The 22,070-nt window shown below is 30.5% G+C and overlaps 1 protein-coding gene and 1 long non-coding RNA gene across 2 annotated transcripts; both read right to left on the bottom strand.

Annotated features, from left to right (window-relative positions):
* Positions 1-712: 712 nt before the first annotated feature.
* On the bottom strand, positions 713-2,643 carry LOC147817031 (uncharacterized). The gene is made up of 2 exons (XM_087157680.1): positions 1,441-2,643; positions 713-790 (listed from the first exon to the last, which is right to left on the bottom strand). Exons 1-2 carry the CDS (start codon positions 2,641-2,643, stop codon positions 713-715), a joined length of 1,281 nt encoding a protein of 426 aa, XP_087013806.1.
* Positions 2,644-12,973: 10,330 nt separating this feature from the next.
* Positions 12,974-17,353, bottom strand: LOC147817030 (uncharacterized). The gene is made up of 2 exons (XR_015429957.1): positions 15,635-17,353; positions 12,974-13,233 (listed from the first exon to the last, which is right to left on the bottom strand). It is a non-coding gene; the product is annotated as an uncharacterized LOC147817030 (long non-coding RNA).
* Between the last annotated feature and the right edge of the window lie 4,717 nt (positions 17,354-22,070).

The raw sequence follows: 22,070 nt of genomic DNA, 5'->3' as shown, positions 1-22,070 counted from the left end.
TCTATTTGTGATTTGCCATCACAATCAGTTGAGCATTTGCTTATTTCACCATGGACCATCTCACAATACCAGTTTGATTGTCAGTTTGTTGCTTATAATAAGGCTCAAGTGTCTCCTATTATATTTCAGCAACTTTTCACTTCCCATCGTCATCAGTTTTCTCAATACGCCCCTGTATTTACAGATGGCTCAAAATCTCCAGGACATGTCGGTTGTGGCGTCGTCATTGCTGATGCCACGTACAATTTTAAAATCCCAGATATTTGTTCAATTTTCACTGCCGAAGCTGTAGCTATTCTTTTAGCTCTGCGATTGATCTCATCACTGCCTACTCGGCAATATTGCATTTATTCAGATAGTTTGAGCGTGTTGCGCCAATTGGGACATTTCGAAGAATCGACTCACCCAATTTTAAATTTTATACATCATCTGTTAAATTCTTTTCATAAAAATGGGTTTGATATTTTATTTTGTTGGGTCCCAAGTCATGTCGGAATTCCGGGCAATGACTTGGCCGATGTTGCCGCACGATCTGCTACAAACCCTTTCTCTCTGTCTATACCATACCAAGATATAAAAACACACGTACGACAGCTTACAAAGTCTCTATGGTTGCAGCAGTGGGATCTCCAAATTAATAATAAATTGCGCGCTATAAAAATTGATTTAGATCCATTGCCTGTGCTACGTAATCGTAGGGCAGACGTCAAACTTACTCGTCTTCGAATTGGCCACACTCGATTGACCCACCTTCACTTGCTGTTTGATGAACCCTCTCCTCACTGCAATACTTGCAACGTTTTACTCACAATCCATCACATTTTAATTTATTGCCCATGTTTTAACCGTCATCGTTTAACCTTTTTTGGTAGTTCTATTTTAACACTGCAGGATTTGTTAGGTGACTGCCATCATCCTAACATTTTTGCGTTTCTACGCGCAATTGGTCTCTTATACTGTATATAACAGTTTTTATCCTATTTACAATTTTATGTGTCTTTATTCAGCTTTGAATGCAACTGTTTTATGATACTTAACTACATTTAAATTTTATCTTGCTTTACTTACTCTTGAATGCATTGGTTTCGTTGTATTCAGTTTTATAAATGCCGTGTGATTTTGATGGGGAAAACTTGTAGTATACATCTACCTAGGATTTTATTTTAAAACCGTTTGTTTGGCGCAGCATGTCCTTCTGTGGACTTTGTGCCATTAAACCCAACATTCAATTCAATTCAATTCCTGGAAGGTTTTCCAGACACATAAGAGCTCTTCGGTTAAAGGTTCGTCCCAAGTTAATTTATTTTTCCATAGGCTTTGCATCAAAATTTTTAAGATGATTGTGGCAGGTGAAAGAAAGCCCAGGGGATCAAAAATCCTAGCTATGACAGAAAACAGTTTTCTTTTTGAGGTAACTATCTCTGGAAATGAAATGTTCACCTGAAAAGTATCTTGCTGTGTATTCCAATACAGTCCTAAGACCTTCTGACATTGATTTTCTTCTATGGTAACATTGTGCTGCTGTGAGAGAGAGTCTTTGGAAAGATCTGATAGAACCTCTGAACAATTAGACGACCATTTTCTGAGATTGAAACCTCCTCGTTGCAAAAGTGATTTTAAGTTTGAAACTAGATTTTTGGCTTTGGGGATGGAATCTGTACCTGATAACAGATCATCAGCATAAAATTCTTCCTTAAGAACTCTTGAAGCATCAGGAAAAGCTTTCTCTTCGTCCTTAGCGAGTTGTTGAAGTGTTTTTACAGCAAGATAGGGAGCACAGGCTGTCCCATAGGTGACAGTTAATAATCTGTATATCTGGATTTCTTCATCAGGTTTGAACCTCCAGAGTATTCGTTGGTAATCAGCATCCTCTTCATGAATACGAATTTGGCGAAACATTTTCTCGATGTCAGCAGTAAATGCAACTTTGAAAGTTCTAAATTTTAGTAATAGAGAAAATAATTCGGGCTGCAAACGAGGACCTGCATGCAATGCATTGTTGAGAGAATTCCCTGAAGAATCCTTAGCTGACGCATCGAAGACCACTCTTAGTTTGGTTGTGTTGCTGTCTTCTTTAATAACGAAATGATGAGGTAGATAAAATGTTGATTCCTTAATCAGTTCGTCGGAAGGAACCCTTTCCATATGACCTAGTTGAAGATATTCCGACATGAAAGTTGTGTACTGATGCTCAAGTTCATTATTCTTACTTAGTTTTCTTTCAATGTAGTTGAATCTTTTACTTGCTTGAGTAGCTGAGTCACCAAATTCTATAGAATGTTTGAAAGGTATTCTCACAATATAACGTCCAGATGGATCTCTAGCAACCGTTTTTTCGTAAAATGCTTCACAATCTGAATCATTCTTTGATTTCAGTTCAGCTTGAGGTAAAGATTCGAGCTCCCAGAATTTAGCCAATTGACAATCCAACGATGAGGTAAGATGACAGTTCACAAAGGAGTTTTCCTTATTGGAGTTTGAGAACACTCTTCCCGATAATAGCCAGCCTAGATGAGAATTGAGTGCAGCTGCAGTACCCTTCTTCCCTAAAATTGGTTCTCCAATTAGCAAGTCAGCGTATAAATCGGCTCCTAACAGAATGTCTATTGGACCAGTTGCATGAAATGTTGGATCTGCAAGCATTAGACCATGCAGGTGTGGCCAGTTGCATGAAGAAAATGTGAAATTTGGTAAATCACTTGTTATGCAGTCTACAATCAAGGCTTTACAGCAAAAAATTTTCTCATTAAAATGTGGAGAAAAGACCTAAAATACTTCAGATAAAGAAGACTTTACTAGCGTATTATTAATTCCTGAAATCGAATGATTTGTAACAGTCTTTGATAATTACAGTCTTTTAACACAGTTTTTGCTCACTAGAGATTTCTGACTGCCGTTGTCAATCAGCGCTCGGCAATTAACGAAATGTCCCTTAGCATTTTTAACCTTTATTAAAGCTGTTGATAATAAAGTATTACTATCTACACTATTAGAATTTAGACAAGTTGTGCTAAGTTGAATGTTTTCCCTCACTGTAGGAACATTTTCAGAATTGGCATTATCTAAATTTGAATTAGAATAGCAAACTGTATTACTTACATTAGGTTCTTCAGAATTAGAATAAAATCTATGCAATGAAGTATGATGTTTTCTATGACATGCCTTACAGGTGTTAGTAAAACGGTATTTATTTGCCATATGAAATTTTCTTAAACAATTTATACACAGCCTTTTAGATTTAATTACTTTCCGCCTGTCATCAACAGACATCTTATTATACATGGGACAATTAACAATCGAATGATTTTCATTACAAATATTGCATAAATTTTCGGTTTTGTTTACAACCACATTATTTACAATAGCCCTTTTAGGAAGAACCCTTGGCTTGCATTCTGTTTGATTTGAAATGCTTTTTGCTTGTTGCTCAAGGAATTTAGCCAATTCTAAAAATGTTGGAATATCTTGATTAGTTAAAGATAATTCCCATCTTTGCCTTAGTGTATCATCTAGTTTTCCCAAAATAAAAAATATTAAAATAACATCTACCATAGGATTAACTTCTAACTTTAAAGTTGAAAGAATTCGAATAACTTCATTACACGTATCTAAAATTTCAAATATCGAAACCGCAGAATTAGACTTAATTGTCTTTAGATTAAATAGTTTTGAAATTTGCGCGAACGCTAATTCACGTTTATTATCATATCTCGCAACTAGAGTCTGCCAAGCGTGCTTATAATTTTCATCTGTGAGCGAAAATCCTGAAATAAGCTTGCGTGCAGTACCCTTTAAACTAGCAAACAAATATTGAAATTTTTGAAGTCCTGTTAATTCTGGATTTTTATCTATGGAACTCAAAAACAATTCTTTAAATGACATCCAATTATTGAAATCTCCATAAAAACTCGGTAACTCGAATTTGGGCAACTTTAAACAAAATTCATTTAGTTTCGGTTTCGAATCATCTAGAGAAATTATTAGTATTGTTTACTTTTGATTTCAATTCCGACATTTCCCGTGCAATATTAATTCGCAACGTATCAATATTAGATGCCAAATCATCAAATTCTTTCATATTGCTTGCCTCTTCCTCATTTTTGCAAGAAACGATAATTTCCGTATGAATCTCATTAAGCTCCACCCATATTTCATTTATTTGAGCCGAAAAAACATCTAATTCCGCTCTTTCTATTTCCCCAGACACAAATTTCGGTTTCAGAATATTGTTTATACGCGTTACTTTACCTTTCAAAATGCTACGTCTTTTCTTTAAAGTTTCCATTATAATTACAAAATACAAGATTTAAGATCAAAGATTTATTGACGGACCGAAAATAAGATTAAAAAAAAACAATGTTAACTAGAGCAATATAAAATACTTTTATCTAGCTCTCTTAATTGAAATCGAAACTAAATTATAAACAATAGCTCGGATTTTTCACTCCGGTCTCGAAGGACCAAAAAATGGAATGAATCTTAAATAAATCATAAACTTATATAATGGAAAAATCATAAAAGTTAAGTAGAATATCATTAAAATTATAGAAACTAATACAATGTGGGAAAATGAAAATTATGACAACTTAACACAACAAATAAGTTTTCAAAATCTTACCGGATATATACTTTTATTTCTTTGATTGATTATCAGAGCATGATTTATAGATAACACTGAAATATTTTTCATTGAATTATAAATGAGTAATTGAAATTTCAATGGCCATATTGCTAAACATAAATATTACTCATCTACCAACATAATGAATAAATCTAAACTGAAACTAAAAAAAGGAAAAAGAAAAAATAACAAAAACAAAATATTTCTTGATTAACAGTACCACTGGCGCCATCTGTTATTGAAATTATAAAAAGAGTCAAAACAGATACACTGGCAAAAAATTTGATAAATATTCTAACTATTAATATCAACAGCAGTGTCTTTAAGCTTGGAGAAATATACTTTGTTTACAGGGGAGAAAAACTATTTGAAATCCAAGTTTCTTCAAAATCTTTTTTATTTGGAGAGCAAGTTACATAAATTTTAAACTAGTGATTAGATTTTAATTAAGTTACATGCACTTTTAACCTAGTTTTAGGCGCCGTATAGCCAAATCATGGCTCTTGTGCCAAAATTTTACATCACGCACTTGGGGACTAATTTTTGGATAAAGTTCAAATCATGAAATCAAACTGTCCAAACTGAAGAGTTTTTTAGATTGAGTGATTAATTTTCTGTAGATGGACTCGATTATATAAGAAGGAAATTCACGGTCAACAGCGATAGCTTTGAGTTAACTGTTATTCAGCTTTTACTCAGTAGGTTACTACTTGTATTAGAACACATTTAAGAAGTATGAAAAACAAGCATGCATAAGGCAACTTTTATTTAGGGTGATGATATGAAAGATTATGATAACAGAGCTATAAACAGTACAGAGAAATTCGTCACAATTATGAGCAAATAAGAACGTCTAAGAAAGTATATATTTTCTTGTTCAAACGTGAACTGATCTACAGGAGTCATAATATTGAGATCAGCATTGTCCATCAATGAGAAACACTTTTTAATCAATCGTCTATTAATAAATCAGAGTTCCACTTCATAATAGTGCATATATTCTGTTAACTTAAGAAGGGGGCTGAGATGATTACCAATAGTAGCTATTCTCTCATGAAAATAAAATTGACCATTAAAACTGAAAGTGGACTATACTAAACAAAGGAGAGTTATGTGTTTTATTTCTTCAATTTCAGCTTGGTTAAAGTGGAAGTTTTGTAATTTGTTTGAGGCAATTAGTATCAAAAGGCAATTAATATTTATTGGAACGTTAGGAAATAAAGATATCACATGACCACGTGATTCATTAGATTTAATCGTAAGAAGTTTATTAACAAAATCATGTGATATCTATAACAGTGAAACTGGAAAGGGAGGATAAAATAATATGCTTAGCTACTTTGTTAGAGTTTTAATTGTGATTATAATTATTCATGATAGAACTAGATAGCTATCACACCTTGTGAACTACATTCTCTAAATTGCTTTCTTACATCTTTTCCAAGCGCTTCACTCGTAAACCAGTAATTGAAATTGAGGAGATTAGTAATTTATAACAATGCACATCTGCAAAATTCTTCTAACATTTTATCAGCAATCTCAAAGCTAACTTTTATCTACTTAATTATTGAAAGAAATACTACACACAATAGAATATAAATAAATTATTTTTTTAAGCAGCAATATATGTAACAAAATTATCCCTCTTTATCCTTGTTCAAAAGCAAGAATGAGTTTATAAATCTGAAAAAATAAATATTTATTTACACGTAAAATAAGATAGTTTAAAACTAAAATATATTCACATTTCAAAGACTTGTACTTGTTAAATTTCTAGTTTTGTAGATGCATAAATTGAAAAAAAGTTTTTAAAATGAGATAGCTTTTAAAATTTATTTACATGCTATAAGTGCATGCTATACGATGGTATACATGCTATACGATTTTGTCTATAACATGCAAAGATGTAGTGTAATTATAGAATGAATTTCCCTCTTGAAGAGATAATAATGATAAAAAAAGGATGATCCTATATTGATAGCCATCTCAAGCAAATTTGTCACATCTCAAGCACAATAGTTCCATTTAATGAAACAATAATACCTCTAAAGAAGAGACTCAAAACACTGTCATTCTGTCAACAAGCCTTAAGTCACGAGGAAATGCCGCTACGCAAAAGAGTTTCGTCGCACACCAACACTTGAAAATTTTATAACTTTTAGAGAAGCTCGAGCAAGAAACATTTGCAGCTTACCTAAAAGGCCATCTAAATATAATGTGTCCACAAAATGACATCAAATTAGAAATTCAGATTCTGCAATTGAAAAATTCTTAAATAGCCCATTTAAACCTTTGGAAGAATGCAATGCACCACTCAACATAAATGAATTAGAAACAGTCTTAGAGTGATGCAAAAACATTTCTCTTGAGCATGACGATATTCACATTATTATGTTTAAACACCAATTTGAACCAGACATCTAAAATAGTCCTCTGGCCTTTGTTTGAAACTCGCGACATATAATCGGCAAAATAGAGTGGTTTCCGTAAATTATTAAGCCCCATGTAAATTATAAGAAAAAATAATAAATGCCTGACTAAATATTTGATTGAGAGTAGCAACATTTTATCTGAAAGACAGGGAATATGTCATAAACCACTAGAAACAGAAATAAAAGTGAAGAGAGAATTAAAATTAACCAGGTTTTAATTGGTTTTACCAAACACATCAATTAATAGTGTGTTATTCGTTGATGATTTTCGATTATTACTCTAGAGCCACACATATCAGAACTATCGAAGGACAACTGTAATCAATGAAGTGCTAAAATGCGCAATTATAAACGGTTTTACGTATTCCAATGCGTACATTTTTGCAGGAAACGAAATCTTTATCCTGATTCTGAGATATTCAGAATCAGATTTTTGAAGGGCTAACACGATATACAATACTGGGAGAAAAAAAATGAATTAAAATAAATTTTATCAAAATCCTTTACAGTAATCCCTTATGTGGCATTTTATGATAAAAAATTTCTTAGTTTAACATTTGTTTTCTTTGAACATTTTGTTAGTGATTACTAAGGAGTAAGAGAGATCGAAAAAAAAAATAATAATAATTTCCATTTCAATATTGAATCAATTCTTGCCTGAGCGAGAAAAAAAAACCCGGGTACTTTCCTCCCATTGTTAAGTAATATGCATTTCATTGCAGTTATCAGTTTATGAATAGATGCGTTAAGGTCTTTAAGGCAACTTTATCATCAATGCTTCATAAAGTTGTTTTACTAGAAATTTCGGTTTAAAAACTTTACTGATCGGAACTTTAAGAGAAATAAAAAAAATAATTTTATTGCTGTTTGTAATATGAATAAGAAATGTGTGAGAGAAGCTAAAGCAGAAAATAAGAACAAATTTTTAAAAAAACTGCTGCTAATAGAGCAATGTTTTACGACTCTTGTGTTTTCGGAAAAGACTCCAAGTTTTAAAATAATTGTGCTTTCATATTTAAGAAAATTCTGGCTCTTGAGCCAATAAAATCCAACCAACCAACAATATTTAAAAAAGAAATTCACATGAGATTAGGTCTTGTAATAGACAAATAACTTTTTTAAAAGTACATTTATTAATGGTGCAATATTTTTAAGACATAATAGAAGTGTAGTTGGCAGAATAAATGCTAATGAAAGTATTGACTCGATGACAAAGAACTAAAAAAGCAAATTATTTCTGATTCAAAGTATTTGTGGGAGTTATTAAAAAAAAAGTGCTGTTGTCCATAAAATGTTAGTAAATTGTCCATAAAAGATGACTTGTTTTCTACGAAATAATGAAATCTTTCATGGTTAAAGGAATTTTTTTACTAATGAAAGAAATTCATCCATTTTTAAAAAATAGCATATTAAAAATTACGAAATAAATTTGACCAGTGTGTAAAAGACTTCGACAGACAATTGGGTATACTATAGCCTACGTCACAGATCGTGTTATTCCTACTAAATTTAACTAGTAAACAGCATTTTCTGCGAACCTGATTTCTAGCAACAAGTTGTTGTTGTTAATTTACGTCGCACTAGAGCTGCACAATGGGCTATTGGCGACGGTCTGGGAAACATCCCGGAGGATGATCCGAAGACATGCCCTCACAATTTTGATCCTCTGCGGAGAGGATGGCTCCCCCGCTTCGGTTCTAGCAACAAGTAAAAGCATCAAACGAAGTGTCTTGTTTATAAGTCGCTACTCGCCAGGTTGAAATTGTATTAGTCTAGTTCCTTTGGAAATAATTTATATTGTTGTTTTACCGAAGTTTATGAATTTAGTAAACATATTTAAAACTCAGTTTATTAATTAAGCTAAAAGGTAAATGCTATTCCTAGTAAGTGGAAGTAGTTGTGCTTTTTTCATATTATACCCAATTAGAAAGAAGGTTTTAATTACCTAAATTAGTCAACTAAACCAATCGAAATATTTTTTTTTATTTGTGGATTCTACATTTGATTTCTCTCATATAGATCAATTGCCCCATAAATACTTAAGTTAACCATTAAGTTAAACATCGTTTTTGAGGTATATCTTGTGATGCATCTAACAAACTATGAATTCGGAGCTACTTTTTCAAAACTTAAAGCTGTCCACACAAAAAAAAATAATAATAAAAATTTTAAAAAAGGAAAAGAAAGAAATGTGATAAAACATATTAAAAGAAAGGCATAACAGTTTGGCAGTTTTATTATAGAGTGACGAATGATAAAATATCTTTTTTTTTTAAAGTTTGTTCGCTTCTTTATTAATTTCAAAAACTTTTATTCAAGACTATGCAATACGATACAAATAAAAAAGAAATATTTCATTGAACGAGTCACTTTCGAGTATCTAGATAAGTATAGAAATGAGACTGACAAATAAAGAAAAGAAACACACCAAAAAAAAAAAAAAAAAAAAACCGAAAAGTTAAGAATATTTAAATCTGAAATATAAATATTGAAGTTAGCAAGCAAGAGTGTCTGTTTTAAAACAAGTTAAATCAGTCATAAAATCTCAAAAGAGTAACTATAAGAAAAAATGATATAAATGTATACAAAAAAAAAGGGGTTCAAGGAATTTTTATAATAAAATATCTTCAACATTATGTAGTAAAAAAGAATAAGTTATTTAAACTTTTTGCTTTTTGAATTTCAACAAGGAATAAAATAAAGCATGCTTGCTAAAAGTGAAGCATTGGTAAATGGCAGGATGAAAAAGAAAATGGAAAAACAAGCGGATGTAAACTACATGAAACCAATCAATAAGGCTGAAGCAGAGAGGAAATGAAATATTAGCATCTACTGATATTATGTATGAAGTAGAAAACAAGAAACGAATCAAATATCAAGATGCAGGTAGACGCAAAATGATGGTTAAAGAGGATACTAAGAAAAACAACAAATAAAGGGTTGTCTCTGAATCAGGAAGAAAAGATCATTAAATCCAATAGGGCCATTTGTCAGTACTGCGCTTGCGTAGTGCAGACATAAAGCTTACCCGTCTTCGAATTGGCCACACCCGGTTGACACACCGTTATTTGCTGTTTGAAGAACCTCCCCTCCTCAATGCAATAACCAATCGTTTAGCGTGTTTCGGGAGTTCTATTTTATGGATACAAATTTTGTTGGATCGTAACATTTTTGCGTATTCACGTTCTGTTGGTATTCTTAACTGTATATGAAGCTTTTAATACATTCACAATTATATTCCTTTTTGAAAACACGCAACCTATCACCTTCATACCATTCTAGTTAAGTGGTGTATTTTATATTGTATTCATACATTTTATCTGATTTCATTCATAACTTTTATCTGATTCTATTCACCTACTTATGCCATTTTATCAGTTATAATGGTACGATAATTAAAGTGTTGTGTGCCCTTTGCCTTTTAAAATGTTTTACTGTATTGTTTGGTGCACCATGTCCAGTTTTGGATTTTGTGCCATTGAACCCTACATTCAATCAATCACGAGGAAGAGATAAGTAGAAATATAAGGTCAAACTTTAAGTGCTCTAGTCTCTAAAAGTATTAAGAAAGGTTTTAGTCTTCTAGATGTATAACGAAAAAATACGGTAACTAAAATATGAGGGACTAAAAAAATAGATGAAGAAGAAAAGCGTTAAAAAAAAGGATGATGGATAGAAAAAGTAGTCGGTATATATGAAGAGAAATTTGCGAATTTGAAACACTTACTTGAAAAGACACAGAAAACATTCTATGTCGGGGGCATTAACACCAAAGAAGCATGATAGTTTGGACGCTTAATGCCGAATTGTTATATAGACGAGATGTAAAATGAAATCTCTCTCTCTATAGACGTGGTTGGAAAATTTTGTCGCCTGAACCGGGGAAAAAAAATTATAATCTCGATGATTAATGGAGATGGAAAATGTAGATTAAGAAAATGGAATGCTAGAAGTACAAAAAAAGTGTAGAGAAAATTCTGGATTTAGAAATAATGAACTCATATACAAGGCATGAAATTTGAAAATTAAAGTTCACAAACGTTAATAACAACAAAATTATTTACCAAAATTTCTAGTGAAGGACGAAATTAAAAGTAAAAAATTAGAATTACAATAAAATATTACAAAATAAATTTATTTTGCTAAGATGTTTAACTTATATGCTAATGAAGTACCAGATTACATAAGTAAGAAATTTTATTTCTATATAGTTCTATGATGGTATAAAAGTTGAGTTATTTATTTGTGTATAAATTTTAAAAAAGTATGATTATACATTATGTTATTTTGTATATAGTTATAATTTGTACATATATTAATTTCATGAGATTCGTGTGATGTTATTAATGTCCGCTGGCAATAACTCAAATTATAGCATGAGATTCTTAACTTTTAAATGGCGTAAACGAACTCTTCAATGGAGAAAGATTTGCCAGAAAAGATGCGTATCTTTTGCTTTTCGGTGGCTATTGGTATTCGTAGGCTATTACTAAATTTAAAGCAAAGAGTGGACAATGTCAGCAGGAAAGAAGGAAAGGAAAGTTAGCAGATCTAAAAAGCATACATATTTGATGGAAAATGGAGGATAAGTTTTAGAACCGAGAAAGATGGAACATGCGTAGAAATATCTTTATGATGGTGGTAGAGGACAAAAAACAAGAACGTTAGTTTTTTTTGAAAATATGTATTATATTAAATGCTGTGTTAAAATCTTTATAATGCTATTTTTTTGTTTTGCTTTAATAAATTTTGAAGTTTACATCAAGTTAAATTGATTTATCCGCGCCATCAAATTCAGGAACTAATTTTCCTTATCAGTTGCCGTGACAACTCCTAGTTAACACAAAAATGGCGTTAAAATTTAAATTAATTTTATCTAATACACTGCTAAAAATTTCTTTCCAAAATTACGGTAAAAGGAACGGCAGCAGTCTGTCCATCCGATTAACCGTAAAGTTTACGGTTGAGAAAAGTTATTTACCTTTTACGGATTTAATACTGTTTACAACAAACACGGTTAAAAAACAATGTTAACAAAACTGAACGGTTGTACTACTGTATACACCTAATACAGTTAATTAACCAGATCTAAAGAATTTAATTGCTTTATAACCGTATAGTTTAGTATTGTTTAATAACAGTAAATATAAAAGTCTATGGTTTAGAAACTATTTACAACATCTCGGGGCTAAAGAGATAACTATCATTTATAACAATAAAATAGAATAATTGTTTCATATGGAATGTCACTGAATTTCATTTATTTTCTCATATGGAATGTCATTGGAATGTCATTTATATGGAATGTCATTTATTTTCTAATTGGAACTAATACAGGTAAAAAAATTAACATTAAGCCGTTTATAAATTTATGAGACTAAAACATTGAATTACGATCAGAAGATGCAAACAGCTTATTAAAACTGTTTAGTAAATTGTTAACTCTATAATATTAGTGACCAAGATTTCAGAAAACAGATCAGGTGCTGAAATAGTTTAATTTTTTCTAAGAAATATGAAAATAGTTCGCAGCTGTAAAATTACACTGGCGGAGAAACTTAATAAATTTAATGGTAACCTAAGGCCTGTCGGGTGACCATTTTCTTAACATAGCTTGTCTACCTGAATAGGAACTATACAACAACAGGGTCCTTATTGCTTGTTTGGCATAAGGCCAGTAAGAATTAAATTTTCAACAGGTTAGATACTGAACTTCAAGATATATCATTTAATGTATACGAAAACAGAATATAAATGATAATTAGAACAATTTATACCACAATTTTTGAAAGTTAAGTTATTCTCAAAACTAAACTAGGTAATTCTAACATCAACTGTTTCAACTTTCTAAGTAAAATAAAGTTTTTTATTAAAACTTCATAAACATGTTGATAAATTGCAGATAATGAAAAGAAAACAATTACAAATAACAAAAATGACTTTATTAATTTCTACAGATCATTTCATATAAGCAAAATAAACACCTTTAAACACTTTTTTAAAATGTTACGCACCCTGTGAATGAAGGACAGAATAAAAAATTGATGAATTTATTAATGTCGACAATCTTTAACCCAAGTGTCATAGATAGAAAGCTTAAAATCTTGGGTGAATTTCTGATGAACAGTCTTTTCCCTTTCTACTTTGGAGCCAGACACTGGATTTATTCTAACAAAGCACCTGAAAAATATGTTACAATTAGTAAAAAATAATTTCATGTACATCAATTTTCTTGGTCTTCAGAAACAACTATAATTATGATAAAATTCAATATAATAGCAAACTGACTCTTTCTATTGAAAATTTTGCAAGACAAACATTATTGATATCAATATTCCAAATACTGATTTTTAAGAAACAAATTTAGCCAAAATAGAAAACCTTGCCACACCATATCTCAAATCTCATATTGTGGAAAATGACAAAAAAAAAAAAAAAAAAACTCCACGAAGTCAAAAATATTTTTAATACTATTTTAATACCAAGTTTTCATGGAGAATCCTTTTATTTAGAAACGCTCAACATACACATATGTGAGAAAATAAAAGCAAAAAGCTAAAAAAATGGCTATCAACAAAAGCAACTGAAAGGCAAATTAGAATAAACATTTATACAAATTGACAAGTTTATTATTAGTTATAGACTGTTAATTATTACAGAAACCAGTTAGTTGTTAATAAACTCAGCACAGAAAGGTTGATCAAGCCAAATGCAACTTGATGCAAAAGTTAATGAACTAATTTATTTTATTACCTCAGAACTAGATTAAAAAAATGCGTAAATATGTGTTATCTGAAGCAAAAAGAATCTATTCTCAATCAGTATGAACACTCAATGAATAAAATTGATGCATAGCATATATTCAGCAGCTTTTTAAGCTCTTAAAACATAATACAACACTACTGTTTTAGTGACAGCCTCATTTTGTTTAAAATATTTTACTAACATAGGAATTGTAACTTTCAGTTATTTCTAACATTTTAGATATGACATTTTCACATGAGAAAGTAAACAATTATAGAATATTGGAAAGTCACATACATTTGTTTAACAGACTTAATCTGCAAACATTTTTAAATTAATTTAATCTATTAAGAGTAGAGCATATTAAAAATAAAAAAAGGCGAAGGCACGTCCAAGCAGAATCTACTGTTAATTTGTATAACAAAATATTTAAAATTTCTCATAATTGGGTATAATATTAAAAAAACACAACTACTTCCACTTAGTAGGAATGACACTTACCATGACGCAATGCTAAATTCTATACCACTATCCACATAAATGCCACTATCCACATGAATCAATTATTAATCAAAAATCGAATATCAATTACTTTTCTTTATAATGCAATAAAATCTGGCGAGCAGCTATTTAAGCGATCAAACACTTCGTTTGCTTATTTGTGGCTTGAAGTTAGTCTCGCAGAAAATGCCGTGCATGGGTTAAATTTAGTAGGAATAACACAACCTGTGACGTAGGCTATAGTATACCCAATTAAACTTATTTGTCATAATATTTGTTTTATTAGTGATTTGATTTCAGTAAAAAAAAAAAAAAAAAATCGTGAGTTAAATCAGAGCTTCTAATCTTTAATCAGGGGTCTGTCCAGACATTTTGCGAGAGGTCCGTTTTTGTAAAATTGTGAAAAAATTACTCGTAATTTGTGAATATAAAATAAACGTTAAGTCACATTCTTTCAACCTGGGTCCGCTTTTGTGAATTTGTGCAAATAGGGTCCGTTATTGCAAAAAAACTTTTTCAAGGAGTTTTTAAATTGTAAAGACATACAAGATTATGCTTAACACTGTAAAATTATAATAAATTAAAAAAAATTAAATTTTCAAAAATAAACAGCAATTGCTGCAACTAAATGAGAGGGGCAACATACAAATATTTCGTATTTAGCTGCTGAAAGCAGAATATTTATTTCGGACGAATAAAGGAAGAAGCGTCTGCCGAAGACAAAATTTAGTTTGTTTACATCTGTCTTTCTCCCCCCCCCTGGGAAGGTTTTATTCGATTAGCAAAACAATAATGAAGATAAACAAATTTGTGAAGGGTCCGATTAAAAGATAAATTATTTTGTGAAGGGTCCGTTTTTAAGTTAAAATATTTTGTGAAGGGTCTGTTGTTATGAAAAGATATTTTGTGAAGGGTTCGTTAACGAACCCAAATTTCTTCTAAACAGACCCCAGTTAATTTAAGTTGTTTACATTATGATAAAAAGCACAAAATAACTAATGGATCATCCCTTAACTGAATTGAGATTCATTTGTAATTAGTTAGAACTATTTGAATTAATAATTAAATTTTAATCATAAATAGAAATTCTGATAAGATATTGTTCCAATCATAGGTTTATTTAAAATATAATTGGTTTTAATGAATAATATACTGAAACACACATCAGGTAAATTTTTGTGCAACAATTGGAAGAATGGTATAAAAAGTCATGTTTATAGGTCTTGTGGCATTCTAACTAAAACTTTTTTTTTTTTTGCTCAAGAACTTTAGAGCTTAGGGGAGGGAGGGGGGAGCAGAAGAAAAATACAAGAAAAATCAATAAAATTTTTAGTACCTCTAATATGTAATAAGACACAAACCAAGTTGCTACAGCTACTGCATCTTTAATTTTGGGTGTTTACGGCTATGCCATCCATAGTTCCTCACATCTCAACATTGATGTCCCTAAAATTAAAAAAAAAATAATAATAATAATGAGTGATATGAGAATAAAAAAATACATTATCTTATAAATTAATTTATAATTTTCACAAAATTTTAAATTTAAACATTTCTGAAAACATTCAAATGCTAAGACAACAAAAATTAGATATAGATTATTTCAAACGTGTGGAGATACATCTCCCAGCAGTGAGAAATTTTATAAAATTCTAATTAATTTTCTCAATTATTAATAAAAATATCTTACAGCATTTATTCTCATGAAATTCAATATGCAAGTTTAAATAGGGAGAGAAATATCCCAGATGAATTATTTTAATTCTTTTAATCATTTTTCTCTTTTTAAACAATAGCTAAAATTAAACTAAAAATATATTGACATTTTTAGTCACTGGCAAATTGAAACTCTATGTTTGTGGATCACACAATTACCTAAGACATGGATGCTTTGGTAACGATTGCAGATCGTTTGAAGACCTGAAAGAAAATTAACTATTTAGATGTACCTACACTAAGTACATACTTAATAAGTTTGAAATACATTTATATTTAAATAAACTTATTAATAGTAAAACAGCAAATCAATTTATTTGCAACTAAGGAGTTACACTTAAACTTAACACGGAACTCATGTCTATGAGTTGACATGTGGAGATAGTACACTCTAGATGAGTAACTTACATAATTACATATATTGCAATGATACATTATAAATTTTGCTTTTAAATTATTATTCATCACATTTTCAATTTAGCCTACATTTCACTTTTGCAAACTGTAAAAACATATAGCACCTTGCCTCATTACATTAAAATAACTTAAAGTGAGTTTAAGTAATAAAAATGAACACACTAGATATGTTGTAACAGCAATTAATGGGATAAAAGCTAGAAAATAAAGACTAAATCATGAATATGAGAATTTTAAAAAGGAATTAATTGTGTAAAATTACTAAATACACTACTACACTTTACAAAAACAAATAAAAACTAGAATTTTTTTTTTGATTTGACTCTTTTTTCAATACTTAGGTATGTTCAGGATTAGTAGTCGGCCTGAAAAAAAAGCACAATAAATAAATAAAGACATTTTTTGGACATAATGGATGTACCAGACTAACTATAACTGAAATAAAAGGCTGGGATAGCTTGGTCGATGGGGCCCAGGGCACATGTCCAAGAGTTCGTGGGTTCGATCCATGCCAGCCGAAGACTCCATGTGTAGTAAATGGTGACTGATGAACATTAAATCTGTCGAGTCTCTAAGTCCCTCATGATTTTGTAACAAATCAATACTTCTGGGAGTACTGATCCAGGAGTTTTCTTGTCTTCTGGATAGGTTCAAAATTACAAGGCTACGGAGTTGAACATTTGTTGACATAAACCCAAAAATTAGGTTGGCTGTTCAACAACGGATATAAAATAAAATATAACTGAAGTATAATTTGCTCCACTAAAGTGCAAGAAAAGCAATTTCAACATAAAAGAAAGAAAAAACTATTTTTAAATTCAAAACCTACTATTTTTAATTATTATTTTGTTTAGAAGAGAACACTTTTACAATTTCCAGTATAATCTTGTCAATCTTGTACAGTATTGTGCAAAATTAACAGTCACCACATACTTTAAGGCACTAAACATAACAAATGGCAATTCGCTAGCTAGTTGTCACACTGGTACTTTTTTCATAAAAAATATGCCTTTTACTACTATTTTAATAAATTGGAATCATTAAGAAGACTTTATAATATTCTGAACATTATTTTACGGTTAATTCGCAAACTGTCAACCAAGGTAGCATTAACCTCTTTTGCTGTTTCAATCAGATAAACATTTAATATTAATTATTACCAGTCAGTTTTTTTTCTCGATAAATTTATTAAAGCAATGAGTTTTTGAGTTGGTTCATACTATCAAAAGTAACCAGAATGTCATCAAGTTCATTTTAATATTTAGTATAGAACAGAACTAATCAAAACTTTTAATTTATCACAAGGTCAAATGTTAATTATATATATATTGAGGTAAAAAAGACTTCTTAAAATAATTTAGGGAATAAGTCCATACAAGGATCTGTGCTGCCACTATCACCAATGTGCCAAATGAATTTCAAACTACCAAATTTAGGAAAACAAAATAAGAATCAGAAAAAAATACGACTTACAAATATACTACAAAAATACAATAATGAATTCTTAAATAATTGCAGTCGATAAATATTATGTGACTTAAGGATTTTTAAGGCGACAAACCTGAAATGAAGTATCTGTTTACAGTCGATGGTAAAGCATTTGTGAGTTATTCAGCCAATATCTTTGAAAAACCGAATATATTAAATAAGAAACTTCAAGGAACCAATAAAACTCTTGTTGATGCAGAAACGAAGATATTTGGCTTCATTACCCTTATTGAGTTATGTCAGAAATATATTGACAACAAAAACTTTGAACAGTTTCATTGACTCCAAAAATGTGAAGTAAATGATATCGCTTTACTTGTCATTGTCTATCATCTGAAAATTCTATCGGCTGATTTAAGAGAAAGATATTCTGATTTAAAACAAATTTATTTTCCAACATGGATGTTGCAGTCCATGTTAGTGGATTTGTCTGATATATCAAGAACTTGCAGAAATGGAAAATGATTAGTCAGTTGAAACTTTATTTAATATGAAATGAGTGATGTCATGGCTTCGTGAGGAAACAAAAAACAAATACCTAAATTCAATCAAATGTGCAAGAAAACTATTGTTACCGATTCCATCTTCATATTTAGATGAATGTGGTTTTAGTGCTGTAAATGATTTCATTGGCAAAAAAAAGAAATCGTCTGGGAAAATCACAATGGGGAGACTTGAGACTGAAGCTAACCAAATTGGAACCTAAGATAAAATCTATGTGCAGCAAGCATCAAGGGCAAGAATCTCACTAAATTAAAATATTAAATTATTATAGAAAAATCTTTATTAAAATTATTTCGAATTTGAATTTTTCATTATATGTTCTGAAAATTTACTTATTTTGTTTCGCTAACAATTTCCTAAGTTTCTTAAATGAACAATTCGATTTTCTTATATTAAAATTATGTATATGTTACATAGGGGAGGCATAAGAATTTTGGAAAAGCTTAGGTGGGGCATGGTACAAAAAAGGTTGGGAAACACTGTATTAGACTTTCACGAATAATATTTCTTATGCAATGAATAAACTTTAATAGTAATAATATATTTAATTAAGAATTGTGTTTTGATTCGAAAATCAAAGTTCGTTGCTAGTAGAATATTGAAGTGCAATGGCGTTAAATTAAGCACATTATGAAAATATTACAGCATTATCGATTTACATTTTAAGTTTTTTAGTAATAATATAACGATAAAAACAAATAAGTTGCTGAATACAAAAAGTAACTATCATTTTTCTTCAGAAAAAAATTACTTATCACTTGACACTGCATAAGAACACATGTACTCAAAATTACATTTTTACGAAGGATTCAAACTTAAATACAATATATAATAACATGAAATAATTGATGATGAAATACTTACTTTTTGTATCTTATTAGTCTTGCTCGATGGAGATCCCATGCATCCCATCAAAGCTCACGCGATATGGAATAATATTTATATTTCCATTATCGCATGAGCTTCTCTATGGCGAAAGACCTAGAATGGCGCGAATAAATGTTTTAACGTATTTGGTTAAAATGATCAATCGACGGGGTTTTTCTCAATGTTAACTGTTTGAACATATTTTTTACGTTTATTCTACTGTTTTGGAAACTATTTTTCTCAGAAATTTCTAACAGTGTAGGTTGGCTTAGTTGGTACGATAAAATTTTGGTTGTTTGACCATATTATGTGAAAGCAGTCAATTAACGATTTTTTTCACAGTTAACAGTTTGATTACCATATTATTTATGGTGATTTGACTGTTTTGTTTGAATATGGTGAAATAACAATGAAATAAATTGTTATTTAACCATCTTTTCCGAGGAATTTCTAACAGTGTTGAGTTATAGTTTAATATCAGTTTCGGAGCTCTATAGGCTCCTTGCGCTTTTCTAAGAATATTATCAATATGGGAATTCCAGTTTAAAGTACTAGTAAGAGTGACGCCTAGGTATAGCTCTCAAATAGGTGGAAGGACAGCTTATATAGATTTTCATCCTATAGTCCTATGTCCTTTGTGTGTGAATGTGACCCGCCCTATAAACAGGTTGTGGTAGTGTGACGTGGGTGACGCTGCCCCACCGCCGTGGCTCTGCCACAGGTGCCCACTGGGTAACGAAAAGAGAGTTAGCAATTCGGGCACTTTCTGTGACCAATGGACAACTCCAATTTAAAAAAAGGAAAAGTTCCCTCTGGAATAGAACTACAATACTGTTACTCAAGGTAGCAGTGTTTTTTGTTTAATCAAATTTTGCATATGTAATTACATGAATAATATATTGAGTATATGTAATTTGCATGAATAATAAGGCAAAATATAAAGACATGATGTTTTCTTACATTAAATTGCATTACTATTTAATTTTTAAAAATGCCTATTTAGAATATTTGAGAGTTCCTCCGTAATTGTTATGTAAATATAAGTTTATGAGAAAATTACTCAACTAGGAGTTCTACTTTATTAATAACTAAGTTTTCGAAGGAGTGATTTGTTTTTCATCCAGTCACAATGACCCTGCCCAACTTAGAATATTTTTTTTTTGTATGGTTATTGCTCTTCCAGCTCTAATGTGCTGACCACAAAGGATGTTTATTAACACGGACTATTCTATTTTGACCATCGTTTGTAGAGCAAAATCCGGCCTTCTTATGCAACAGGAATCTACGAACTTAAAATATTGCAATTGTGCAGAAAATATTTGTATTGCAAATATTACACCAACATAAATGTTTTGATCTCTTACCATCTGTTAAAAAGATATTAAGCAATAGATGTTGGAGAGGACAAATATTCTTTTTCCTCAGTTCGTTTTAAAATGTTGTTCCAAAAGGTAGTGTTTGTATTGTTCTTGTTCGTCATTAAAATGCGTTGACCATAATTTTGGGATTTTAGTATTGAATTTTTAGTACCCATTTGTTGGTGTTAGTTAGCGGGATATTAGCTAGCACGGAAATTTTTGGTTGTCAGATTGATGCTTAAATGTTGAGTTCCAGAACGAGGTTGATACTATGTTCTTGATACTAATGCCGATAGTTCCAGAGCGAAGGTTGGTGCAACTTATTAAAATGTCAGAAATTGAAAAATTCAAGGATAGGCGTAAAGTTTGAAATAAGGTCACCAAATTAATTGCTAAAATTGAAACGCATCTCAAGGAGTGTAATGATTTGCCTGATATAAATAAAACTAATGCTTTGAAAGAGTTTCGAGAACAATTAATTCACAAAGAAAGCGAACTTATAAGTTTAAATAGCAAGGTTGAAGACATTAGTGAAATCGCAAATGATGTTTCGATTTCAGATGAATATAAAGAGAAAATTGTTCTAGGTAAACAAAATATTCTAAATGCAATTAATAATTTGAGGGCAAAAGAAAAAGGAAATATTTCAGTTGATTTAAGTATGAGAGAAAGTAGAGAAAATACCTTTGGCTAGTTCGAGTAGTTATGCGCAGGTAATAAAAACTATTAAACTTCCATAGTTATAAATAAATAAATATTATGGAAACCCCGTGCATTGGTTAGAATTTTTTAATTAATTCGAAAGTGCTATACATAACAGTTTAAGCAAAGTAGATAAATTTAACTATTTAAAGTCTTATTTAGGAAAAATATGCAGCAAGTTGTATTAACGGTTTTGCTTTAACGGATGAAAACTACGATATTGCTCTAAATCTTTTAAAGAATGGATTTGGTAATAAAACTCGTTAATCCAAGCACATCTCAATCAGTTGTACCTTTTATTAGTAATGTAAATGATTTATTTGACTTTATTTGATTGTGCTGAGTCACAAAAGAGAGAGTCGTAAGGAATAGGGACCGAATCACTTATGGTAATTTATTAAGTCCCATTCTAATGGAAAGAATTCCGAGGGAAATGGTTCTAGAATTCAATTGAAATTATCCTGAAAATAATTGTGTATTCAAAGATTTGTTTTCATTCATGGAGAAGGAAACAAGTTCTAGAGAGAGGACACTTTCGATTTATAAATCTGATTCACGTGAGCATAGCAATAGTTATAGTAACGAAAATAAGAATTTTCGTAAGAAATCTGATTTTATTAAAAAGAGTTATTTTAATAGAAATGCCCCAAGTGTATATCACGCAACGGTCGATAGAAAAAAGTGCATTCTTTGCGACAGTAGTGAACACGAAGTTTGCGA

Source organism: Parasteatoda tepidariorum, chromosome 1, assembly GCF_982258835.1.
Source record: "Parasteatoda tepidariorum strain Cologne lab strain chromosome 1, Ptep-v5.0, whole genome shotgun sequence".
NCBI classification, from domain to species: Eukaryota; Metazoa; Arthropoda; class Arachnida; order Araneae; family Theridiidae; genus Parasteatoda; species Parasteatoda tepidariorum.
Note: the sequence above shows the minus strand (reverse complement) of the source record. Positions and strands in the feature narration are given on the sequence as shown.

Coding starts and splice junctions, on each gene's coding strand:
- LOC147817031 (XM_087157680.1), bottom strand. CDS start 2,643: ATGCTTGCAGATCCAACATTTCATGCAACTGGTCCAATAGACATTCTG. Junction 791..1,440: donor CACAGCAAGATACTTTTCAG/GTGAACATTTCA, acceptor AAACGTTGCAAG/TATTGCAGTGAGGAGAGGGT.